At 37.4% G+C, this 27,008-nt stretch overlaps 1 protein-coding gene and 1 pseudogene across 9 annotated transcripts in view; both read right to left on the reverse strand.

Moving 5' to 3' along the window:
• Positions 1 to 24,685, reverse strand: part of CPLANE1 (ciliogenesis and planar polarity effector complex subunit 1) — a 133,161-nt gene extending 108,476 nt beyond the window's left edge. For 8 of the 9 annotated variants that reach the window (XM_057539758.1, XM_057539764.1, XM_057539759.1 and 5 more), the window contains exons 1-15: positions 24,533 to 24,685; positions 18,418 to 18,544; positions 17,253 to 17,388; positions 17,015 to 17,134; positions 16,383 to 16,615; positions 14,511 to 14,617; positions 12,906 to 13,062; positions 12,374 to 12,477; positions 10,731 to 10,913; positions 7,964 to 8,213; positions 7,642 to 7,797; positions 6,699 to 7,468; positions 5,952 to 6,160; positions 5,673 to 5,753; positions 2,316 to 2,480 (exon numbers count right to left, since the gene is read on the reverse strand). In XM_057539758.1, coding sequence (XP_057395741.1) covers positions 2,316 to 2,480; positions 5,673 to 5,753; positions 5,952 to 6,160; positions 6,699 to 7,468; positions 7,642 to 7,797; positions 7,964 to 8,213; positions 10,731 to 10,913; positions 12,374 to 12,477; positions 12,906 to 13,062; positions 14,511 to 14,617; positions 16,383 to 16,615; positions 17,015 to 17,134; positions 17,253 to 17,388; positions 18,418 to 18,498 — 2,752 coding nt within the window. In that variant the 5' untranslated portion in view covers positions 18,499 to 18,544; positions 24,533 to 24,685. The remainder of the gene's footprint in view (positions 1 to 2,315; positions 2,481 to 5,672; positions 5,754 to 5,951; positions 6,161 to 6,698; positions 7,469 to 7,641; positions 7,798 to 7,963; positions 8,214 to 10,730; positions 10,914 to 12,373; positions 12,478 to 12,905; positions 13,063 to 14,510; positions 14,618 to 16,382; positions 16,616 to 17,014; positions 17,135 to 17,252; positions 17,389 to 18,417; positions 18,545 to 24,532) is intronic. The other variant, XM_007192192.2, reaches the window with a different exon arrangement.
• On the reverse strand, positions 20,594 to 21,085 carry LOC103005502 (60S ribosomal protein L17-like; annotated as a pseudogene).
• Positions 24,686 to 27,008: the final 2,323 nt, after the last annotated feature.

Genomic DNA, 27,008 nt, shown 5'->3' on the forward strand with positions numbered 1-27,008 from the left:
AGGTGTGAGTACAACTATATACTAGGTCCTGTGAGTCCTCCCTGTGAATCCCTGAACTTGGGGATAGTCTTGGGGACTCCTGACCCAGTAGGGATATGATTAATATACTCTAAACAATTGTCATGAAAAATTAAAACAAATACATTACAATAGGTTCAACTTATCTTGAAATTTATTATCATGTCATGACAATACTACTGGAAAAAAAAAAAAAAAAGAATATCAGTCAGTTAAAAAGTCACATATAAAAGTCTTCCACTCATACACAGCTACGAGTCTTTTTGGAGGGCAATTTGACACCAGGCATCAGAAGTCTTAAAACCATGGATTCTCTTTGATCCTGTACCCTCATTTCTCAAAATTTAACCTAGAGATATTATTAGTAATGTTCACAAAAATTTATGTACACTACAGCATTACTTAAAATATCAATAGTAAATAGGTGGTACCAATCTAAAATGTGCAATAAGGAGGAAAAGGCTTAATAGGTTTTTAAAAAGAATATTATTTACATTGGAAAATATTCATCATAATATTAAGTTTAAAAGATTACAGGGCTTCCCTGGTGGTGCAGTGGTTGAGAATCTGCCTGCCGATGCAGGGGACACGGGTTCGAGCCCTGGTGTGGGAGGATCCCACATGCCGCGGAGCAACTAGGCCCGTGAGCCACAATTACTGAGCCTGCGCGTCTGGAGCCTGTGCTTGGCAACGAGAGGCCGCGATGGTGAGAGGCCCGCGCACTGCGATGAAGAGTGGCCCCGCTTGCCGCAACTAGAGAAAGCCCTCGCACAGAAACGAAGACCCAACACAGCCATAAATAAATAAATAAATAAATAAATAAAATTTTTAAAAAAATTCTTAAAAAAATAAATTACAAAACAGAATATACATATATAAATGTATATAGACAAAAAATGGTTGAATTAAGTGATTTTATTTTCTTCTTTAAGCCTTTCCATATTTCAAAATTGTCTAAAATGAACTTGTATTACTTCTGTAATGAACACAAAAATTTAAAAAGACAAATATCACCAAAAGTAAGAAATCTATAAACAGTGGCTGCATATGACATCATGTATACGTGGAATCTAAAAAAATGATACAAATGAACTTATTTACAAAACAGAAACAGACTCACAGACTTCAAAAACAAACTTATGGTTAGCAAAGGGGAAAAGTGGGGGGGAGAGATAAATTAGGAGTTTGGGAGTAACATATACACACTACTGTATAAAAACTAGATAATCAAGAAGGACCTACTGTATAGCACAGGGAGCTCTACTCAGTATTCTGTAATAACCTACATGGGAAAAGAATCTGAAAAAAAATGGATATACGTATAACAACCACTTTGGTGTACACCTGAAACTAACACAACATTGTAAATCAGCTATACCCCAGTATAAAATAAAATTTAAATTTAAAAAAAATGCAGAGAAAATATGAATACCAGAATAAAAATGTCATGGTATTCTACCATCTATCTCACCTCAAAAAAAACAAAACAAAACAACAACAACAAAAAAAAAAACAGTGGCTGAAGCCAAAGAAACTAATACTGTTCTGATAAACCAGTGAAAATCAAAGAAAGGGTTTTATGTAAGAGATGGGCCCCACTTCTCAAACTATTTTTAGAAGCCTTTGTAAACTAACTTCTTTTGATCATTATTTTCCACCAGTAAAATTATGTTCTAAACCAATAAATAATCAGTTATTAGAAAAAAAACAAAACAAACAAACAAAACTCCATTAGAGTCATGAACTCCATTTAGAAAGTTCTGATATATTGAGCCTTTCTGACACATTCATACGCATAGTATACATCTAATGGTCTACGACCGTATAACCATTATAACTATATTATGTGTTCATTCATATATATCTTTTACTCTGGTTACTGCTTAATTTAAATATACCTCTTTTAAAAAGGACAATCCAAATATTCTGCAGCCTATTAAGCAATTTTAAAAAGACTCAGAATACCTCAGAAAATGATTTTCATCACTTTACTAAACAACCTTAAGCAACCATTAAAGAAAATATGAACATATCAAGGAAAGGTATTTGGGTACCTGATATTACGTCTAACAAATAGGGCTGTGAGACAATTATATCAGTTCAGCAGGCAATTACTGCTAAGCCTAGAGACCCAAAGATTAAAAACAAACAAAAACATGATCCTTGCTGAGAAGCTGACAGTCCAAAATTTACCACAATAGGGCAGAGCAACCAACTTTTATGTATAAGCAATTTCATATCTACACTTATAAATACAAATTACTAACATTAAACATACTGATTTTTGAAAAGCATACCTGAACAATCTTCATTTTCTTTTACAGGTAGGTGGGACCATATCAGTATTTCTCTTACTAGCTGATCACATAATCCTTGAGCATCATTTAAATTATAGTTATAGAGGTGGCAGTACAAAAGGGAAAGATAATAGCGTATCTGAAGAAAACATATCCTTCTTCCTCCTTAAACAGGGAAGAATTACACTTACATTAAAAACATGTTAAGTAAAAAACAAAACAAAACAAAAAAAAAAACATGTTAGCTAGGTAATGTTCTTGATCTGGGTGCTGGGTAGGCAGGAATGTTCAGTTTATAAAAATTCATCAAGCTTTACATTCATGCTATGTGAACTTTTCTGTACCTGTTTTATACTTTAATAAAAAACAGGTAAGCAATATTTTGTTCCTTTTCATTTTAAGTTCTGAACAATTTTATTTTCTTTGATCAGGCCCTAGGATGACTACGAATTTATCCAAAGAGAGGTGCACATCCTCCTCATCTCAGTACTAAGGTCCACTAACGACATCTATCTCAAGTACACATGGTATGAAACAGAAGGGAACATGATAAAAATAAAAATTTTTTAAAAACCACACAAGAAATCATACAAATATCAAACAGACAGTCAAAGAGACTTTCCAAAGGAGAAGAAACACTATCCAATAAGATAGGAGCCCCTGACCACTGCCTTCAAACATCTGAAGGGTGCTTAGGACTGAGACTGCTGGCTGCCTGCTCCTTATCTATTCTTTCTGAGTAAAAGAATTCTAATTTTATTTGAGGTTACAATGCACCCAGATCACAATTTCTTGCTAGATGTGGCCATGTGAAAATATGACAAGTTCTGAACCAAGAGATAATATTGTACAGAACTGCTAGAAAAGCTGCTTAAAGACAGGTAACTCAGCTAGGAGGTACACCCTTTCTTGCCCTTCCTGCCTTCCTCCTTTCTGTTAACTAGATTATGTACATGATACCTGGGACTTCAGCACCCATCTTAACTCATGTAATGGCCTTAAGACTGGAAGCAACACACTAAGGACGATGGTGTAGAAAAGCTAAAGGAGCATGAGTCCTTGATGAAACCACAGAAACACGGAATCAGCCCCAGACTATCAACTTCTGGCCTCCTTTCCTAAGAAGGAGAAATAAACTTCTTTCTTGTTGAAGCCAGTTATTTTCAGTCTCCATTACAAGAAACCATACCAAATGGATACAGTTGGAAATGAAATTAAATGAAAAGGTCTACAATGAGACTCATTATGAAAACTTTTCTTCATGAGAACTTATCACCTTCAATGCCACTCTTCTTCATCCAGTTGGACAATCCCCGAATCTGAGAACTACATTAGACTTCTTTCTCTACTCGAGTCCAATTGATCAAACCTCTTAAATATCTGACAAATGTGACTTCTGTCCTCCAGTACTCTTGACGTTGCTTTGGTTCAGGACCTCCTCAACTAACTGTCTTGCTTCTAGGTAAAACCCACATCTCTACACCACATCCCTACAAATGGCCCTCCATAATGTACTAAAGTGATCTTTCCAAATGGCCTATATTTATTTGAAAAGTTCTTTCTTACATAAAGTATCTTAACTGACCCCACTGTCTTCAGGATAAAATCTTAATCCCATGGCACTGCAGAATATCTTCCTTTATCATCTGTTCTCTACCTCTCACTTTAGCACTCACCACCCTATCCTCAATATTACACACATATTTCAAATAATCTGGTCCTGTTAAAACTACCTGCAGTTTACCAAACTGCCATGGTTTCTCATGCCTTTTTGCTTTAGGAATGCTATATCCTTTGTTAAACCATTCCCACTCCTTCAATTGGACAATTTTCACTCAATTTTAAACGTCAGCTCCTCCAGGTTTTCCCCAGACTGATGTTTGCACTCCAGCTCAGACTGTGTGCTTTCCCGGCACCTACCATAAAACATGATTAGAAACATGCTAGTTGTTTATGTGATCTCTCCTCCAGATTGTGGGCAACTTTAGGGTAATCTTGTTTATTTCAGTTATTCCTATTGCCTAATACACATAGCAGGCCCTCAATAAATACCAGTTAAGTAGATAAATTAATGAAACATACAAAGCCACATCAGTCAGAAAATGAATTTAATAATTGGCCAAACCTGACCAGGTAGTAGTTGCAGTCAAGGATAGCTCCAAGGTCACTAGCTGAGAACCTCTGTCATCTTACTCATACCCTCAGCCCTATATCATAAAAGCTATCACCAGTTTCTAGAATCCACACCCCTAGATTCTCATCAAAAACTCCACGTAGGAGACCTTCCCTGTTGGTCCAGTGGTTAAGAAACCGCCTTCCAATGCAGCGGACACAGGTTCAATCCCAGGTCGGGGAACTAAGATCCCACATGTCACGGGGCAACTAAGCCTGCACACCGCAACTTCTGAGCCTGCAAAATGCAACTACTGAGCCCATGCGCTCCAGAGCCTGAGTGCCACAACTAGAGTGAAGCCCGTGTGCTGCAATGAAGATCCTGCATGCCACAACCAAAACCCAATGCAGCCAAATAAATAAATATTAAAAAAAAAAATTCCATGTAGCCCATAATAAGTCTAACTCACAGGAAATTCTTTCTTTTAATTTTTTAATCTTATTTTATTTTATTTTTGGCTGCACTGGGTCTTGGTCCCTGCGCGCGGGCTTTCTCTAGTTGCAGTGAGCGGGGGCTGCTCTTCATTGCAGTACATGGGTTTCTCTTTGTTGCAGAGAATGGGCTCTAGGTGTACAGGCTTCCGTAGTTGTAGCACGCAGGCTCGGTAGTTGTGGCACGCGGGTCCAGTTGCCCCATGGCATGTGGGATCTTCCCGGACCAGGGCTCGAACCTGTGTCCCCTGCATTGGCAGGCGGATTCTTAACCACTGCGCTACCAGGGAGGTCCCACAGGAAATACTTAAAGTTAAATTACTTAAGGGCAGAGAGCCTTAGCTCCATGTTCTGTAAGTTTGTAATAAGGTGACAAATTATCTGACCCATAGTTTCTCGTTTAGATACTTGCAGTCCACTAAATGACAAAATATATTTTTTTTTAAATTTGGGATTAAGTCTCATTTTTTTCCCTATCAACAATCAATCACAGGTTCCATCACTAACCAAAAAAAGGACAGAGGAGCCTTATTTATGGATAACAGAAAAAATTCTTGGTGTTACAATTTCCAAGACTAAGAATAATTTTAAATAACTATTTCTGACAGTAAAGGTACCGACAATATGTATTCTATTTGAGCATTAAGAAACTATGAGCACTCAGAAATCTGAAATAATTTTTAAGCTCAACAGCATGCTAAAATATGGTCCTACCAATATTATGGCAAATATTATTTTTTAACACTCCCCTACCTTTCTCTTGGGTTTCTTGAAGAGCTTTCTTCCACAGTTGAACAGACTTTTCATATGATCCTAATAGGAAACACTCTTCCCCTACAAAGTTTTTAACCAAAAATTAGTGCTGGTTAATTAAATTACTTTATAAACATGTACTTATTTTAAAATTTAGTGGATACAGATCCGCTAGAAATTATTTTGAAAAGCAAATAATTGCAACCAATTAATAAAATCAAAGTCCAACTAACTATATCACTTATTCCTGGAGTTAGAAATTGTTTATAAGATACTGACCATTGATAGATTTAAGTTCTAAGGTCTGGTTCAAGCGAACTCCAGCAGTCTGCAATTTAGCCTGTATATGACATAACAGGGACTTGACAGTAGATGCTTCATGTGTCATCTTTTCAGTTAACTGTATGTCATCTTCAGGAACTCTTTGATTTAATTGTGTTTGATACCATAAAGTTTTTCTGTACAATACTCTCCAGAGAACAATCAATCTGCACACAAAATTAGGTAATCATAAAAATCAAATTTCAGACTAAGGATAAGAATGAGTATAGCCTCCTCATTAGCCTTTTTTTTTCTGCATGTATTCTTCACTGAGGTAATAACATGTATACAAACTGATCAGATTTAAATATAGCACAAAGTCCACTGATCAAAAAATGCATATTTTTAAAATTTTCATAAATGCTTTATGTACCTGTGGTCATTTTTCTATAGTGCTTATCTAAACCAAAATCCTTCAATAGTATCATGGATGCCCAAGACTAATAAAATATATGTGTTGAATAATATTTGGCATAAATCCTATAACATAAAATCTATAATGCTGAGTGCTAATGGGTACAAGGTTTCTTTTGAAGGTGATAAAAATATTCTGGAATTTGTGCTAATAGTTCTACAAGCCTGTGACTATACTAAAGATCACTGAATTGTACACTTTAAAATGGGGAATTTTACAGTGTGGGAATTATATCTCAATTTTGAAAAATCTATAAAGCTGATGGTCTCCTAATATTAAAGTCATTATACCTGTGTCCTGGCTGTTGAACAAAATTTAATACTTGAGGACGAATCTTGAAAGATGAATTCCAAGACCAGTTCTTCCGAGCACCACTATCTTGAAACATTTGAAAAATGGGTACCACCAATGAGTCTTGCTTTGCTGTTCTACTTCCATCAGTTGATGCTGAAATAACTTCTGGTTGAAGACTGTATACGCCATTTAAATGATCAGCTACCATTCTAAGTAAATGAAAACAGGCTAAAAGCTTCTTTGAGAATAACTGATTCTGTTGTGGCTGTGTCAGCAAAAGCTTTATAGTATTTGAGGTCAGCTTTACCAAATGTCCTACATCTTGTCTGTATCTCATATCCCAGTACTGGATTGATAAACACTGATGAAAAAGTTGAAAGATACAAAGTACCCATGCATTATGTCTTGGACTCTTGCTTAAAAAAAGATCAAGTTTGGGGAAAGGACATTTTATAAATTGAAGAATGTACAAAAAATGAGTGATACAAACTACTGTGTAATTTAACATTAAATTTTTTTCTGGCACATTTTTTGAAATTCCTATAGTCCATGCTGCAAGAAGATTTTTCTGGACAGAATACAGTTCTGTAACAGTTTTATCCGTCTCCTCAGTATTATCTTTTGCATGTATGGTATCAAACATAGAAGCAAATTCCAATCTTCCTCCTTTGGCACTACTAAACAATAGATCATTCTTTTGGTTCCAAAAAGAGAATAAGTTGTTTGGAAAATGTTCGCCTTCATTAGTTTCTTCGGCTTCAAAATCCTAAAACATGAGTGAAAAAAATTATACTTAATATCATTTGATTCCTTACAAGTAGAATCACTTTAGTGCTCTCAAATTTCTCTTCCTTTTAATAAAAGAAAAAGAAAATATATTTCTTGGAATAAAGTCAATACGTAACTGTTCAAAGTAAATAAGACATTGTTACTAAGTACCTGCAAATCTGCTGTTTTTTCATTTAACTTCATTGTTTCTTCTGCCTGCAAGAATCTGGGAACAGTAGAATCAGCTAAATTTTCATTTCCGCGGTGTTTTAACAAGCTAGATCTTAGGGAATCCAGTGATTGCAAGTTCAGCCCTTGGCCTTTTGGCTATAGAAGAAAAAAGATTTCCAGAGCAAAATTTTATCGATAATTGTACTACAAACAATTAAAACATCTATAGATAACTGTATACAATCCAAGGCTGTCAGTACAGTTTTAAATCTGAAAGGACTAAGAAGTCAACTTTTACTAATGGTACCAAAAAGCACTATACCTTAGACAGCATCACACTTTGGTATGTTTTCTCAAGCCTCTGTGTTGAATCAAGTAGAAGGGATCTCATGAGCACTGATGGAGACAGATTATCAAGAAATCGAAGGGTTGTGACCATGTATCCATCAGAAATAATGAGGTAGGGTAACCGTGAATGTGCTTTTATAGAAAATCTCTGTCTCATAGGGTCACTATCAGAAGCTGATGAATTTACAGAATTATCTGAATCTTGAAGTGTAAACTGCTGTGGTCTAGCAAACAAACACCAAAATTCAAGAATTAGTAAGAGAAAAATCTTAAAGGAAACAATTATGTTATTCCAAAGAAAAAACAAAACAATTAAAAGTTCCAGAATGATGAAAAAGCAAGCAAATTAAATGCAAAAATATTAAATGTGCATATATCTGTGAGGAAAACATAAGTGATTAAATAATACAAGGTTTATGTGTTTTTTTAAATTTTCCCAGCGTTGTGGCACTTACTCTGTCTTGTTTTTAATCTAGTTTTATACAACCTTTTTCAGAAAATAATTGAGGCAGTTCATTTTTACTATTAAAGAGTTACTTACCTTTCCTTCTTACTATCTATTTAAATATACTTATAAGAATATAATTAGGAGCTATGAGTATATTTGTTATTAAGGAGGAGAAAGAAAAGAAACAGAGGACATTTGGAGAGGATGGTGATAAGTATAATTTTATCAGCTTAAGATTAAATCTGACTGAGTTTCCACATAAGTGTAGTTATTTACTGTTACGGTGGTGTACCTGATTCTGATTACTTAGTATCACTGATTATTAACTTTGGAGCTTTATAAATATAAAGAGAATAATGAAAATATAATTTTTTTTCTGGTTAGGAAACTAATCAAATATAGATTTTATTAGCCAAATGATCCACAATAGAAGATTGGTTTTAGAATGTACATGCTGCGAAATTTATAAAACCATTAAAAAGTGACTCCATGGAAAGATGTATGACATACTGTCACATCAAAAAAGCAAAATAGTAAACAACATATATCATATAATTTATTTTGCTTTAAAAAAGAAACTAATATTGTTATAAATGTTATATAAAATTTTTAAATTTAGAGGACAACACACTAAAATGCTAATAATTGTTATCTCTGAGGAATAGGATTACAAGTCTCACTTTCTACATTATTTAGTTTTGTAACATTTGATTTTTAAGTTTTTTTAAAACAATGAATATGTATTACTTTTGTAATCAAAAAGAGCAATCCATTTTTTTTTTTGAGCAATCCATTTTGAAAGGCCCTAAATACTAATTTTAAAGGAAAATGTGAGGAAATTTAAGTCAATTTTGAATCAGACCATAAGAAATAAGGAAAAACACTTTCACTGCACGAGGTGACAAGTTTTTCCATTAGAATTTTCTATTGCTAAAAATTAAGCAAAACTTTTTGCTAAATATAATCAAGGACACATCCTTCCTCAGTTTCTTTTCTATACAGCAAAGGGAATGGATTAGTTTCAAAGACCTTTTCCAATGCTTTTGATTTGTAAATAGGTGTCTATACGTGTCTAGCCATATATAATAATATCAACATCAATAACAGCAAATATTTACTGAGCACTTATTTTATGCCAGAACTGTGTTAAAGCAATTTATAATTATTTATTATCTTACTTCATTCCCTCAACTCTAAGAGACAATTACTGTCATCTTCATTTCACAGTAAAAGAAACAGAGTCTTAAGAATAAATAACTTACCCAAAGTCACACAACTAATAAGTAGAAGAACCAAGGTTTGAATCTTGTTCTGACTCCAAAGCCAAAATACTTCATGATCTCACAATTAAAAATTAAAATATGGCTAATTTCTAAAGTCTACTGCCCATTTCCAACAACTTTTCTCCTTTTTCCCTCTGGGAGAAAAGTAGATACATATGCCAAGTTAATTTTTACCTAAGTGTTCTGCTTTTGAAACAATAAAAGATATATCACACTTCTATTAATTTTTATATCAAAGAAGTTACTTTTGGGCTTCCCTGGTGGCGCAGTGGTTGAGAATCTGCCTACCAATGCAGGGGACCCGGGTTTGAGCCCTGGTCTGGGAAGATCCCACACGCCGTGGAGCAACTGGGCCCGTGAGCCACAATTACTGAGCCTGCGCGTCTGGAGCCTGTGCTCCGTAACAAGAGAGGCCGCGATAGTAACAGGCCCGCGCACCGCGATGAAGAGTGGCCCCCACTTGCCACAACTAGAGAAAGTCCTCGCACAGAAACGAAGACCCAACACAGCCATAAATAAATAAATAAACAAATACTTTAAAAAAAAAAAAAAAAAGAAGTTACTTTTTTTAGTGCTATTGAATATTTAAATAACATATACTTACATAAGGTGTGGGATAGGGAGGGCGGGAGGGAGGGAGATGCAAGAGGGAAGAGATATGGGAACATATGTATATGTATAACTGATTCACTTTGTTATAAAGCAGAAACTAACACACCATTGTAAAGCAATTATACTCCAATAAAGATGTTAAAAACAAAAAAACAAAAAACAAAAACAAAAACAAAAAAACATATACTTACATAGTCACAATGTCAAATTTTCACCAGGATTAAGCCACAAAAAGAAACAGAAGAAAACTATAAATAAGAAGCAGATATTGAGATGACAGACTCAAAGAAAGAATAAGACAATTTGAAAGATGAAATTATATTAAAAAAATACACAGTAAAGTAATACCAAAAGAGAAAAACTTCTGTAAATAAATTAAAACAATTCAAATGTCTCACCTATATGTTATTAGTGGGTGAAGAGGAATAAATTCTGCTGGCCCAAATTCTATAGAGCAGCCAAATGTAATTAACGTTAGCAATTCACCTTGGCAGGTCAATAAAATCAGGGAGCCACGTTTTAACACACAAGCCAGAAAAAGACTATCATGAGTCCAGCTGATATCACCTATCCAGTAGGACCTAGAAAAAGCAAGACAATATGTTTAGAAAGGACTCTCTACAATGTCTTTGACAATTTATAATGGCCAAGAAGGGGTGAGACGCTTCAAAAAATAAGGTCAAAAGAATGAATAGGGGCTTCCCTGGTGGCGCAGTGGTTGAGAATCTGCCTGCCGATGCAGGGGACACGGGTTCGAGCCCTGGTCTGGGAAGATCCCACATGCCGTGGAGCAGCTGGGACCGTAAGCCACAATTACTGAGCCTGCGCGTCTGGAGCCTGTGCTCCACAACAAGAGAGGCCACGAAAGTGAGAGGCCCGCACACCGCGATGAAGAGTGGCCCCCGCTTGCCGCAACTAGAGAAAGCCCTCGCACAGAAACGAAGACCCAACACAGCCATAAATAAATAAATAAATACTTAAAAAAAAAAAAAAAGAATGAATAATAGGCAAATGTCACGTACATTTCGTGTATTTTACTTCCCAGAAAAAAAGGTAAGAAAAAAGGAGTTTGCTCATAAACATCTACTCCATACAACATACCAATGAGAAATTTACTTAGATTCATAAGCAAATCATAAGATGAAAATACGACCTAACAAAGTAAAGTTTCTGTCACTTACATTATAATTAGAACAACTTCTAATCCTACTGGTGTCCCAAACTAAGATCTACTGGTAGATTTGAAGGTCAATACCACGCCTGTCTTCTCTGCAGCCTGCCGGAGCTCCACTCAGTAGCAGACTTCCTCTTCCCAAAGCCATCTTTACTACTCCTTAACTATCTGATAATATTAATGTTTCTTTCATGGAGACAAAAAGTAGCTCCTCCTCATGTGAATGATGGACACCCTAAGTCAAACAGACCACTGAACTGAGACTAGTAATACTTCTAGAAAGGAAATTTTGGGGAGAGAAAGAAAATAAAAAGGCAAGGCTGGATGAACCTGAAAACTTTGGAAATTCAGAGAGCAGCAGAGAAAACAATTCAGAATAGGAAATTAGGAGGATCCAAGAGGAAATTTTCCTACTCTATAATCCTTCATAGGTCCATGTGCCATCCAAAATCACCGCTTATGGTACTAACCACCCGTATGCAGAGAATGCTAACTTTGTTTAAAAAGCTAGAAACGCCTCAGCCTGAGTATATAATGGTCTTCCCAACCCAGGTTTTTTCATTTCAGCCTCTCTAACTTAGCCCAGTATTTCTCTACCCAGTCATAATTCCACTCCTCCCAAGATAACATAGAAAGAAATAAAAGAGAAACGAAAATGTGTTCATGTATCTTCCACCCTTCCTTAAAGTATTTAAGCCTTTCCTTATACAAAGCAATTTTTAGAATCTATCAAGCACAAATGCTGAAAGTTGCATCATCTATCTAAACATCTATTTAGATACCTACTGAATTATCAAGGCCTTAAACTTATTAAACCATTAAAAAAGAAAATGAAAACACTATTTAGAAATACAAAAGAACCCTTACCTGATAAGTGTAGCTGGAACCACAGGATTCTTATTACTACATCCTTTAAGGCTACCACAGAGTGTAACAAAATTCAGTGTGTTTATAAATAATACCTGAGTTGCCTAGAAAGAAAAAAAAAAGATAAAAAAACCACTAAAATTATTTTACTGATAATTCTGAAGACCTAGAGATCTATTATATCAATGGACTACCTAGTCTTTGCCAACTGGCAACCTATAACTTATACTGGCCACCTATAACTTTTCTCTCTTTTATACTACATTTTAAGAATATCAGTTACCACTTTGCCCTTCTTTCTTCCTCTTCCATTATCCTCTTTTCACCTCTGAAGGCCAAATTCTGAAAATTACGGCAGCTAATGTAAATAACTTTACCAATTTACAATGTCGAGGTGGATCAGAAAACACCAATTTAAAGAATATAAAGTAATATTAAGAAAAAAAACTATACTCTGGGGGAAAAAAATCTCAAAACTGAACTAAACTCTCTGTTTTACAGGTTACTTCCAAGACAGATTACATTTACTGACCTTTGGGTCTTTCTGATTAAGAGTTACTGCCAGGGTAATGCCATCTCTTGAAAATGCAGAAATTAGAGCTCCTCTTGACTTTACTGATTCACATTTAGGAATCAGACTGCACAGAAGGCAATCTTGTTGTGCCCACTGAACATGGTATGTCAATGATCTAAGTAGTGAAATAATTGAAAACAAAGTATAGTAACTTTTAAATTAATATATACTTCATTACAAAAAATTAAAGGGTCCAACTAAGTTCGTACATGTGCACATATATTTGGGGTCTCGTAGCAACTGTACACAAGTTTCATCCAGGGCACAAAAGAGTAATTGCTAGTTAAACAAGGTCCATATCAGAGTTTTGTTAATAATGGCATGTTCTGTAGCCAGCCCCAAACACATCTGCATCCACTAAAAATTTAGATACACATATTTCTACATTATTACAAACATTTTTACAGGTATTAAATAGGTGAGAAGAGGGGATTTTTAGGATAGTGGCAATGTTCTATATTTGATATGAGGATGGTTACAGGCATATGTGTATTTATCGAAGTCCACCTAGTTGTACATTTAAGATTTGTTCACTTTACTTTATATAAATTACATCCAAATAAAGTACTGCTAGCATAAAAAATAAATAAACAGAAAAAAACAAAAAAACCTCACTATTTTACTAAATCTTAGTCATTATATGCTTTTAATCCATTCTTTCTATTTCATTGGGCTTCTTAAAATAAAATTACTTTTAATTGAAAAAATACTTGAGCATTTAAAAGGTACAGTAGTAAACTCAAGTTATTTCCTTTTCAAAATTCAATTGAATTGGAACTTCCCTGGTGGCACAGTGGTTAAGAATCCACCTGCCAAAGCAGGGGACACGGGTTCGAGCCCTGGTCTGGGAAGATCCCACATGCCGCGGAGCAACTAAGCCTGTGCGCCACAACTACTGAGCCTGCACTCTAGAGCCTGTGAGCCACAACCACTGAAGTCCGCAGGCCTAGAGCCCATGCTCCACAACAAGAGAAGCGACTGCAATGAGAAACCCGTGCACCGCAACGAAGAGTAGCCCCTGCTCGCTGCAACTAGAGAAAGCCCGTGTGCAGCAACAAAGACCCAACACAGCCAAAAATAAACAAATAAATAAATAAATTTATTTTAAAAAATTCAATTGAATTACTTTTCAAAGGAGTTATTTTTATAGTCTTAAGACAAGTAAGACCATAGTCAGTCTGCCTTACCTTTTATGTGTTCTTGATTCCAAGAAGGGAAACAAAATAAAAACAAGAAAAACTTTCTATAATAGACATTCAAAATGAAAAGTAAAGAAACAGAACAATACTTACAGGAAGAAAGAATTTGTAAAGCCTCAGAAGTTGATATTCACATTTCACTTACTAATCTTATTGCGTATTTATGGGCCAAAAGATAACAATGTTTTAAAAGGGATAGAGAGACCTCCCTGGCGGTCCAGTGGTTAAGACTCCATGCTTCCAATGCAGGGGGCACAGGTTCAATCCCTGATAGGGGAACTAAGAACCCACATGCTGCATGGAGTGGCCAAAAAAAAAAAAAAAAACAGATAGAAAACAAGGAAGAAGGAAACATTTACCTCACCTTGTAGATGTAAATACATTTTCATGCCACCGAATTGCTAGAAATGTTAACTTCAGGCATTCCCCGGAATAGAAAGTAAATGAACACAAGCAGCAGTCTCCAAATAACTGTAGATAAATTTAATATACTTTAGTATATAATTAATCTGAAAATAAATCAAGAGGACCTAGAGATTGCCATACTGAGTGAAGTCAGACAAAGAAAGAGAAATATCGTATGATATAGCTTATATGCGGAATCAAAAAAAAAAGAAAATGACACAAATGAACTTATTTACAAAACAGAAACAGACTCACAGACTTAGAGAACGAATTTATGGTTACCAGGGGGTAAGGGTGGGGATGAGGAATAGTTAGGAGGTTTGGGATTCACATGTACACACTGGTATGTTTAAAATAAATAACCAACAAGGAAAAAAAATAAAATAAACTAATTAAACTATAAATAAAATAAACTAATCCCTGAAAGAACAGCAAAAAAAAAAACAACAACAAAAAACCCCCACATATCTCTCATCACAAATAAAATAAATGAAACATATCAAGAGCCTGCTCATATTTTTATTCTTAACATGTAGCTTAACATTAAGCTAAAGACTAAGTAAGTAATTTCTGAGCCACAGGCATATCTCAAATGGGAAATCAAGGTGCAGTTTACTCTCTTAAGAAAACACTGCCTTTACTCTGGCTATAACTGGAAATATTCTAATATATTTATTTTTCTCTTATTTTACAGTTACATATTATTTATTTATTTTATTTATTTGGCTGTGTTGGGCCCTAGTTGTGGCATGCGGATCTTCATTGCAGCATGCGGGCTTTTCTCTAGTTGTGGCTCGTGGACTCTAGAGAGCACAGGCTCAGTAATTGTGGCTCTCAGACTTAGTTGCCCTGCAGTATGTGGGACCAGGGATCGAACCCACGTCCCCTGCATCGGAAGGCGGATTCTTAGCCACTGGACCACCAGGGAAGTCCCTATAGTTACATATTATTTAAATTAGGGCACTACCCATGGGGGTGGAGGAAAACAACAGAAGTTCAAAATGCAATTTCTAACAATAGTAGATTGGGTAATAAAATGTTGGTCCATACATACAAAGAGTACCATGCAGCTATTCTGAATGCTTTTAGTTAATGAACGTGTTATTTCCTGGGAATTAAATGGCTTACTTAATATCACTAATTCTAGCTTTTTTTTAAATCCTTCCAACAAATTATTTATTTATTTATTTATTAATTATTGGAGTATAGTTTCTTTACACTGCTGTGTCAGTTTCTGCTGTAGAGCAAAGTGAAACAGCCATATATATACATATATCCCCTCTTTTTTGGATTTCCTTCCCATTTAGGTCACAACAGAGCACCAAGTAGAGTTCCCTGTGCTATACAATAGGTTCTCATTAGTTATCATTTTATATTTAGAAGTGTATATATGTCAATCCCAATCTCCCAATTCATCCCACCACCCCCTTCCCCCTTGGTATCCATACGTTTGTTCTCTACATCTGTGTCTCTATTTCTGCTTTGTAAATAAGATCGTCTATACCATTTTTCTAGATTCCACATATAGGCGTTAAAATACGGTATTTGTTTTTCTCTTTATTACAGAACTAGTTATATTCTAAAACTAGGGAAAAGTATAACTAGGAAGCTCTAAGTTCAAACCATTTTTAATAAACATCTCTTAAAATGTGACCAAAAAATATAAAAATACCTTTTCCGTGATAATTTCACCATTACTATGACAATTAATGATGACTGGAGATATATAGCTATGCCATTACACACTCTGCTCAACAGCTTCCCAGATGGTGTCTGTTCTTAGAGTCTGAGATCTCCACTTCTATAATACCCTGTCTGATTTGGATTTTACCTCATTTTTTATAAAAACAGCATGCACTACAGCTTCTTTATCTTCAGTGGAAGGCAAATGAACTGCTTCTTCGGGTATGATCTGGGACCATTGGCCCACCAATGAAGGGCTTTTAGAAGATAAGATATTCTTGAATTCCAAATGTTCCCAAAGAAATATGCATCCAGAAGGAGTTATAAGCAGAACTCTTTTCCCATTGCCAGATACATACAAGTACAGTCTCAAAGAGCTTGCTAGAAAACAACAAAAAAAAGTAATTAAACCTCTGAAGTCTGAATTCCCACAAAAAAGTACAAATTTTATCTATTCTGACAATAAGGAACCTAAATGATGTTTCCATTCAGAATGTAAAACTAAGGCACTAGTAATAAACTAAAAGTACAAATTATAATAACATTTATCATGTACTCATATGTGATATTAGGAACCCACTGTTATCACAGATATGTTAGGCATGCCAGATTTTTCTTCTTCGAGATGAACCTAATTGTCACAAATAAACAACACCAAAAAAATACTTACAGATATAAGGAAAAAATATATATATACAGATATATATATTTACACAGAGATATATTTCTTTTCTCCTATATATCAAGTTAAACCAATTTAAACAAATAAAAAACTCCCACCTACTGCAGCTTTAATCATTTCTTTAGGCTTTTCAGTTGCTTGTATAGTTTTCAAACAATCTTGATCTTTGTTCCAGAGGAAAAGCTCCCCTGTAGCAAGTACCCCAGCCAGCCAGGCATCTGCTTCCAAAAAGGAAACACAATACTTACAATCTAACATTTCCCTTAATATTACTCCCAAAATTATTTTTAAAAATACAGTTAATCTAGCCTTCTGAAAATATCAGTACTACTTAACCATTACTGGACGTTGTTAGGACTGTAACATCCTTCAACAAAGGCTGAAGACTGGGAATTTTCTTCTTTGTCCTTCCTGATAGCAAATTAATTTCATTTATGAATTTATCATCCAAAAGAAAAACAGCTTCATTTTCCTAAGAGAAGAAACATGTGAGAGACTTAAGAGATGCCAGAAGTTAATTCAGCCTCTTACCTAAGTAAGTTATCCCAGAAAATAAAACAAAGTGACATTTAAGAAAGATTGTATATTTGTACTACACATCATAAAATGAACAATAAGGTTGATTCTGTAACCTGAAGATTTTTCATTCTATCTTAAAGTACCTCTTACTAGAATTACTAGGTAGGATGACCTAATAGTTGCACTGAGATTTCTTTGGAGTTTAAAATTATAGGAGTGTCTTCCAATTCTGCTAGCCTAAACTGAGTTACCTGCTGTTATCTCATCAATCTAAACAGTAGTATGGGTAAGTTTTAAATTATTTACTTAGATTAAAATACACATGGCTTCTCATTTCTGAAGCAGTGTCATGCTGCTCCTAGACTTCAGTTTTAGAAAACATCGAGAAAATGATCTGAGCTTACTGGAAACCTTCCAGTTGGACACCACGTTGCTTCATCACTTGTGTGGGCATTCCAAGATTCACCAGGACACGAAACTCACCAAACATGTGCCTTTGCTCAGAAAGACCCTATAGCTGTTAGTTTGCAGAGTGAAAGCCATGCTCATCCTCAACAATTGCAGAGAGGTCTTCTGGCTGTGCAATCTCAAAAACCGGGACTTGCAGGGTGAAGAAATTATGTCCCAGCATTCCCAGGAGAGCACAGCAGATGAGAGTGAGGATGATACATCATCCCAGGTCTCCAAGAGCAAAGCAACAGAGGACTGTGAAGAAGATTAAGCAAGTTTATGGAGAAAAGGAGCAAGAGAGTGATGAGAGTGGTGGCAACTCTGATTGAACCACAGAAAGACTGATGTTCCCTCCCCATCTCTGCCAGCCTGTTACCACACAAATACACAAAACCCTGTTCAGAGGGCAGGTGATCCTTCTACAGATGATATTGTATTTTTTGAAGGCCATAGAACATTCTTTGATCTTAGAGGCAAAGCACACAGTTAACACATATTAGAACTGATATTGTATGATTAAAGAAAAACCTACCTGTCCCAACCAGGAGACTCGTGGCCAGGGTTTCTTCTGCTTGATACTTGTTGAAGTCAAAACTTCTAATCTTATCTCCATGCTTGCTGAGATATCAATGACCAAATAAGTCAAAAGTCACAAGATGCTGTAAAAAATCAAAACAAACAAAAAAATGATAATAGCCCGTAATACTTACTGAGGATCTTAATTTAGAATTTTCATAAAGTTTTAGTAGATTACTTTTTCATCAGCTCAAGTTAACTCTTTTTAAGGTAAGATGCTGACAATTTATTCAGTATCTCAACTTGAATAGTCAGACAAAATGTACTTGCTTTCGACAAGCTATTTCTCAGACTATGAAGATAAACATGAACTAGGAGAACATCTTGACAATATAGTTTCTATGTGATTTGATTTTCTCAGTGTGGCAGGTTGTATTTTCCAAAGATGGCCACAAAAATATCTCCCATCCCATATGCTCTTCTTACACTATGACTTCAATACTCCTCTCATTGAGAGCTCTGGGCTATGCCTCATCCTTTGAATTTGGGTGGTTTTTGACTACTTTGACCAAGAGTAAAATGGAAGTGATGCTATGCACTTCCCAAGGCTAGCTCATATAAGGCAATACAACTTTTACCTTACTCTATGGAATAATCACTCTTGAAGCCTTCAACCACCACATAAACAGTCAAACTGCCCTAAGTCACAGAGCTGTAAGAAAGTCCAAACTAGTTGACGTAAAAATGAAGCCCTGAGATAATATGAAGTAAAGATGCCCAGCAAGTCCCCATGCTGGTTGTGGGGATAGTTGTGGTAGAGGCCATGAACAGTTTGTCAGAGCCCTATTTGGGTGAGGGAAGCATAATCTTGGGTGAATGGTCCATTCTTGAGTGAATCTTGGGAGGATGTTCACGCAGTGGAAGAGCCTGGCACAGTGTATTGGAGCCAGGCACAGTGAGGACACAGAAGCCATAATGAAAGGGATCCCATAGACCAAACTGAGGACAATTTGAGCATCAAAACAATTATATTAATGGATTTAAAATCCATGGAATAGGGACTTCCCTGGTGGTCCAGCGGGTAAGACTCCACGCTCCCAATGCAGGGGGCCCAGTTTCAGTCCCTGGTCAGGGAACTAGATCCCGCATGCGTGCCACAACTTAAGAGTTCGCATGCCACAACTAAAGATCCCGCGTGCCGCAACTAAGACCTGGCGCAGCCAAAATAATAAAAATAAATAAATATTTTAAAATAATAAATAAAAAATAAAATCCATGGAATGAAATAGGAAACCATGAATCCATATAATTATAAATTAGTAAATTAATAAATTGAACATTTGATGAAAAATGGTATATTTACATTGTTTCAAAATATCTCCCTACAAAATACTCATTATTTACTAAAGAGAAAAAGTAAGTTTACAATGAAGAAACCAGGCAGATTCCATTTTGTCTAGTGATCAAAATGAAAATTATCAGAATGGGACAAATGGAAATCACGTGCCACCTAATAGTTAAAATGAGAAAAACATCTCTGTGACATATGTACAAAGGAACAGAACCTGAATCTAATCACAAGGAAGTATCAGGCAAACCCAAACTGAGGGACATTTTACAAAATAACTGATCTGTAACCTTCAACAGTTTCAAGTTTATGAAAGTTTTAAAAAGATTGAGGAACTTGTTCCAAACGGGAAACTTGACAACTAAATGCAGTCAGTAGTTGTAAATTTTATCCTTTCACTATAAAGGACAATATGGGACAATTGGAAAAACCTGAATAGGAAGAAAAACTGAGGATTAGATGGTTGTAATAGATGAATGTTAATTTTCTGATTTTGATGGTTGTCTTGCAGTTATGTAGGTGAATGTCCTTGTGTGTAGAAAGTAGATACTAAAACATGCAGGGGTAAGAGAACATCAGTTGTCACTCTCAAATGGTTCATGAAAAAAAGTTCTTTGTACTCTATTTTCAATTTTCGTGTAAGTTTGTGCCTGTTCCAAATTGAGTCTTTTTAAAATTTTTAATATTGTGAAATCTTGAACAATGATGGCATTTGGTCATTGGCCTGGATTGTATTTAATCACAGCCTTATTCCTTTTTTTTACTTTTATTTACATTTATTTTTTTGTGGCATTTATTCCCGGGCCGTAAGTTTTTGTTTCTTCAGTTTCTTCTGGGATATCTTTTTCTTCTGTGCAACCTCCTCTTCTGGTTTAGGAACAATCTGTTCTTTTTCAGTAAGGATCATCTCAATGTGGCAGGAAGAGCTCATGTACGGGTTGATCCAACTATGAGCTCTGTAAATCCTGTGCCACATCTTGGGGGCTTTGTTCACCTGGATGTGCTCAATGACCAGAGAATCTACATCTAAGCCCTTAAGTTCAGCATTTTTGAGCATCTGCAGTAAAAATTCAACACTCTTTTTGGGTCACCAACCTTGCATCCAGCCCCACTGTTTGGCCTGGGCACACCTACCAACTCCACCACTGTAACAACGGAATGGCACACGTTGCTTCTTTAAAGTAACATCCTTCAGACGCTTGGTGGGTTTTCGGATATGCATCCCCTTAATGGCCTGGGCAGTTTCCTGAGTGTTCTTAAAGTGAACACAAAGATTTGAACCTCTTGATTTGCATGATTTTGTGGGGTTTTCTGGGTCAAGTGAATAGCGAACCATTTTTAGAGGTCACTTCAGACCACTTATACCCTTATTCTTTCTTTTTTTTTTTTTTTATTCTTTCTTTTTTTAAAAAAATTCTATCTTCCTAATTCTATTTAGTTTATGAAGTCCAAAAAAAAACTGAATTTATTTGGTATTATTAATGCCATCTTTAATAATAGCTGAATTGTTTAAAATAAAATAAGCTTTAAATGAAAGACTATTCAAATACAGCACAGAATGACCTATTAAGATGCTAACCATCCTCATATTTTATACTGTAACGCTATGTTTTTCAATTCCTCAGAACCGTAATATTCCAGATGACTACTTCCTTAGACACTTTATTTTTAAATAATTTATTTTAAATAAATAATTTCAAATATTTATTTTTAAATTTTTAAATATAAATATTAAAATTATAAATTAAATAAATTCTTTAAAAGGCGCTAACCAAATGCAAGAGGAATAATGGCATTAGAAAAGCATCATTTGCAACTCCCAATGAAATTACAGATCTAGTCAATAGTATCAGTGGCTGCTAAAACTATTAGGTGAAAGTAGATGGGGAACTCTATTAACAAGTGGACTGACATGCCCTAAACCCACTAATGAATCTTTTTTTTTTTAACATCTTTATTGGAGTATAACTGTTTTACAATGGTGTGTTAGTTTCTGTTTTATAACAAAGTGAATCAGCTATACATATACATATATCCCCAAATCTCCTCCATCTTGCGTCTCCCTCCCACCCTCCCTATCCCACCCCTCTAGGTGGTCACAAAGCATCGAGCTGATCTCCCTGTACTATGCGGCTGCCACTAATCAATCTTAAAATTACTAACAGTGAGACAAATAGACATTATATTCCCTGTGATATGATGCTTTGTAGACAGGAAGTACACACAACCATCTATCAAATATTCTTACAAAGACAGAAAATTAAAAACTGAACCTGAATCTGTGTCTGAATCAAACTACCAGCTGACAAGAAATAAAGAGAATGAAGGAACATATTAAACACACCAGGAGAATAAAATCAACCAAATTCAGAATGTAAGAAACTCTATAGGATAAATGATGTATACGTATGTGTATGGAGAAAAGGAGATATATATATATATATACACACACACACACACACACACACATATATATATACATATATATATATAAAGAGAGAGGCTCAGTAGCTGTGGTGCACGGGCTTAGTTGCTCCGCGGCATGTGGGATCTTCCCGGACCAGGAATCGAACCTGTGTCCCCTGCATTGGCAGGCGGATTCTTAACCACTGCGCCATCCGGGAAGTCCTCTGTATAGTTTTGAGTTTTGGAATTATGTTAATTAAAAGAAGAATAGGGGGGAACTAAAACTTAATACAAAGAGAAATAAATAAAATAAAATTTAAAAACCACACTGAAGAGAAAAAGGATTAATTCAAGCAACTTTTACGACAGTATTTTGACTATATACTCTCAAACTAAAAATAAAAAGAACTACAAACAAACCTCAAATTCTTTTTAGTAGGTTTATTTTTCCTAGGGGTGTGAGTATAGAAATTATGAAGCGATTTTCTGTGTATTGTAGGATTGAGCAAATCAGCGCGCAATTGACCTTGAACAACTCCGGGGTTAGGGGCACTGATCCTCTGTGCAGTTGAAAATCCAAGTATAATTTATAGTCAGCCCTCTGTACCTGCAGTTCCTTTGTACCCAAGGATTCAACCAACTGTGGATCTTGTAGTACTGTAGTATTTACTATTGAAAAAAATCCAAGTATAAGTGGACCCACACAGTTCAAACCTGTGTTGTTCAAGGGTCAACAATATACTGACGAGAGCTAGCATCTTCATTGTGGAAGAAAGGGGAAACAACTATAGAACAGGGAAAGGTAAGGAAGAGCCCTAAGGGGCTGGATTAGAATTGGAGGTACAGTATAAAAATCATGATTTCTAGCTCTGTCCTCTAAAAGGGCCTAGAAGCAACAACACCCCAGTAACCATGAGCAAAGTTAACACCCAGATCTCGGTTTCTAAATACCATTCTTCAGTAGGAGGAACCAGAGCTCCTAGGAAAACCTGGTGATTTCAGGGCTGGGGTAGGAAAGGAACCAGAAGAACCTGGAACATCTTGTTGTTTCAAAGTGAGGAAGCAGACACACAATGGGGGGGGGGGGGCGGATGTCAAAAAGAAAGAGGAATGAGATTGGTGGTGTGTGGTAATTCTATTTTTTTTTTTTTTTAGAACCTCACCTCTCCCAGATATGAGAGATTCTGTCTATACTTAAGTATTTATGCCAGGGATTTGCTTTAAAATACTCCCTTTACATCCTTATTAGTTTGTCAATTAAAATGTAAAGGATAGGGACTTCCCTGGCGGTTCAGTGGTTAAGACTTGGTGCTTCCACTGTAAGGGGCACGGGTTCCATCCCTGCTCACGGAACTAAGATCCCCCATGCCAGGAGGCCAAAAAAAAAAAAAAAAAAAGGAAAGGATAAAAAGATAGCTAATAATTTCAAGATGTAAAGACAGAGCCCAGTAGAATTTGATGATGGATGGTCTTCTATCTTTTACAACTCTGAAAATCACCTGTTATAGAGCAAAGGTTATTTCTGCCTCATACCGAAATGGCACTCAAAACAATAATGCTACGTACGGATGGATACTAATAAACATCACGAAACAAGTCAAATTAGTTAATGGAAGAAAGAGATAAAAGTAAGCTCGATCACACTCACAAAATATGAGGAGGAGAAACATGTTAAGTCTACCCCCCCTCCAAAGTACCTTTATTTAAAACACATTGGCGAAAGCAGTTTCAAGAGGATCCAATTGACACGTACACACTGCTATATTTAAAATGGATAACCAACAAGGACCTACAGTATAGCTCAGGGAACTCTGCTCAATAAAAAAAAAAGAGAGAGAGAGAGAATAATCCAAGTTGTTCTGTGGTTTCCACCACAGACGAGTCTAAGAAATCGCGTCCATTCCTCCGTGCTCAATTTATCACCCACTAAGGTCAAACACAGAAGCTTCCCCACTTCGCACAGGTCCCAGGGGACCCCTCTGAGATTCCCTACCCGACCCTGCGGGGCAGCGCCGCCCTCTGCCCCGAGAGGTGCCACCGCGGTGCCCACCCGGGACAGGGCGGGAGCTGGAGGACCCCGGTGCGGGGCCGAGGTCTGGCCCGAAACGGACGTCGTTCCCAGCCATCCGGAGGGCGACCCGGGCCCCTCGGAGCCGCCGAGCCTCCGTCAGGCTGAGGGTGCGGCGGCCGGAGGACGACTCCGGGGAAGCTGGGGGACGAGGGGGCTGGGTGCGGCGGGGGATGGCGGGGCTGGGGAGGTCGCGGGCGCGCAAGACTCGAGGGGGTGAGGGGGACGGAGGAGCCCAAGGACGCCGCGGGCCGGACAGCCTGGGGAGGAGGCTGGGGCCGTGAGGGGCAGGAATCTGCGGGCAGTTACCTCCGCCAAGGTCCGGCCCGTCCGGAGAGGGGGGTTAGGGCGGGGAGGCAGAAGGCAAAGCCGCCAGCGCGGCGCAGAGACCGGACAGCGACTGCCGAGGGCCCAGCCGCCGGCGCAGACGCGAGCCTGCGCCCAGGCGACGGCGGAGGTGGGGGGAGGGGACGCGACAGAGCGCCGCCAGTGCGCCTGCCCCGAGCCGGCCGGGAGCGCGGGCGGGAAGCTGGACGTGCTCCTCCCTCCTCTTCTCCTCTTGGTCTCCTCGGGTTTCCCCCCGCCCCTTCCTCTCAGCGGTCCCGCGTCCCCTCCGCTCGGCCGCTCCTCCTCCCGTTCCCGGTCTCCTCCTCAGCTTCCGCGGGTCCTTCTGTGTTCACCTTCCCCGTGCGTTCCTCGGACACACGCCTTTGAGTGCCCAGGCGATGCGCGGCGCTCTACAGGAAACCGTTTAGTAACCGACTAATGTAAATCACGGGGTGTTAGCACCCCAGTGGAGACCTCCAGAGACCTGAGAATGAACGGGTTGTACACTTCCCTCCACGGATCAAGTGGGCAACTTAAAGCGCTAAGGAAAGCGTTTCTGTACTCACACTCCTAGTGACTTCTGTTTATTTACAGCACTGTTTTCGCTCCTGTCCTGCTCCTGCGCACGGACTGGAAACAGGGGGCAAGAACACGCATCTCGAGATCTATATTTGGTCCGGAAAAGCATTTTTCTGTAGCTTAACTTTGTATGCCTTAGGCAGGGGCAAGCTTTCTGTTCCCTAGCCGCCCTCCTCTTAACTCACTGATGTCACTGGCCTGGTGTTTGAAGGCATTTTGGCTTGTTACCTATGGCTAGGCTAGGTATGTTCTGCTGAGTAAATCGCTCAGCCCTCTCAAATGGAAAGATATTGTTATCAGATTGGTTTATCTTGGCAAGCAAAGGGTACTGGGCAGGAGGACTTCCCACAGCATGGTAAATCACAACTCTCCCTGTGTCTCGGTGTGGGATAAGTGGCAGATGGGATAATGACCACTTAGCACCATTTATGTCAAAGGTTATAGAACTGAAGTGGTCCAAGGCTACTCAAATCACAAATATCTTACATAAATCTTGCTAGAGTTAGCCCAAGAAGTCTGAAGCAGAACAAAGAAATCCTAACTTATTCCCACAATTTTGTTCCCATTTCTAGGTCTTAAGATGTGATAACAATAGGATAACTGTGGCTGACTTTGCTGTGTGGCCATCAGACCTAGAGGTATTGGTGCAATTCTGGAGTTGACTGTTGTGCACACTTATTCTTTAAAATTTCATGGGAATGCCTACAATTGGCTAAAATAGAAATTATTGGATGCCTATTATGTGTCATGTGTCAAAAATGATGCTAGGTGTAAAGAGAGGAAGACGATGCTGTTCCTATTCAAAAGAGATTCATAGACACTTAAATTACAGTGCAGTGATAAATTTCATGATAGCAATATGCACAGAGCACATTTTTTTCTCCCTGGGAAATGGGCAGGTCAGAAGTATCTAAGCCAGGTTTTCAACAAGGAATAGTTCAATTTGAAGCACATTCATTTTGTGGTGCCTGTGGACTTGCAGGTGAGCAATTAGAGTCATGGTTCAGAAGCCCAATGGGAGAACTGTAGATGTAGAACATGTAACCTAACCATCTGTCTCTCCATCAACCTGCCCTGCACTTTTTTAAAGGTCCCCTCTCTTTAATATATATTGATGATTAAGGGTTTAATGGAGAAGACCACTTCTTATGAGAGCATCAGAGGGGTGAAGAGAACCAAAAAAGTGGTGTCAGGAAAGCATGAAAGCCTAGGAGGGAAGAGTCTAGGAAGGAGAGGTCAACCATGTGAAAGTCTGAGTAAAGTGAAATAGAAATAAGCCCGAGAATTCCCCCATCAGATTTGGTGTTTCATAGTTATAGTACAAGATATATAATAACCTAGGTCCTTTAGGTAGCAGATAGTAAAATCAAATCTAACTAACTTGAGCAAGAGAAGGAATTTATTGTAGAGATTGTGGAGTATCCCACAGAATCTAAGGAATGATTTCAATAACCAGTTCTTAGGAAGTACTGCAACCAGGGCAGATCGTAGACTTTCTCTCTAAAGCAATGCTATCCGGTAGAAATTTCTGTGATGATGAAAATGTTCTACGTCTGCTTTGTCCAATATGGTAGCCATTAGCGGCAAATGCTATTGAGCACAAAAAATGTAGCTAGTGCAACTGAGGCCCTGAATTTTTTATTTTAATTAAATTCAAATAGCCACATGTGGCTAGTGGCTCCTGTATTGTACAGTGCAGCTTTAAAGCCTTTCCATTAACATGACTCAGCTCCAATTTTTCTCAGCCTGTGTCTCAGTTCAGAATTGCAAATCTCTTGGAGGGAAAAATGCAAGTGGTGCAATTTGGGTAAGAGATCTACTCCTGGAGCAGTCAGCTATGGCTAGGATCACATAGTGCAGAAATGGCTGCTGAGGGCTT

This window comes from Balaenoptera acutorostrata, chromosome 2 (genome assembly GCF_949987535.1).
Source record: "Balaenoptera acutorostrata chromosome 2, mBalAcu1.1, whole genome shotgun sequence".
NCBI classification, from domain to species: domain Eukaryota; kingdom Metazoa; phylum Chordata; class Mammalia; order Artiodactyla; family Balaenopteridae; genus Balaenoptera; species Balaenoptera acutorostrata.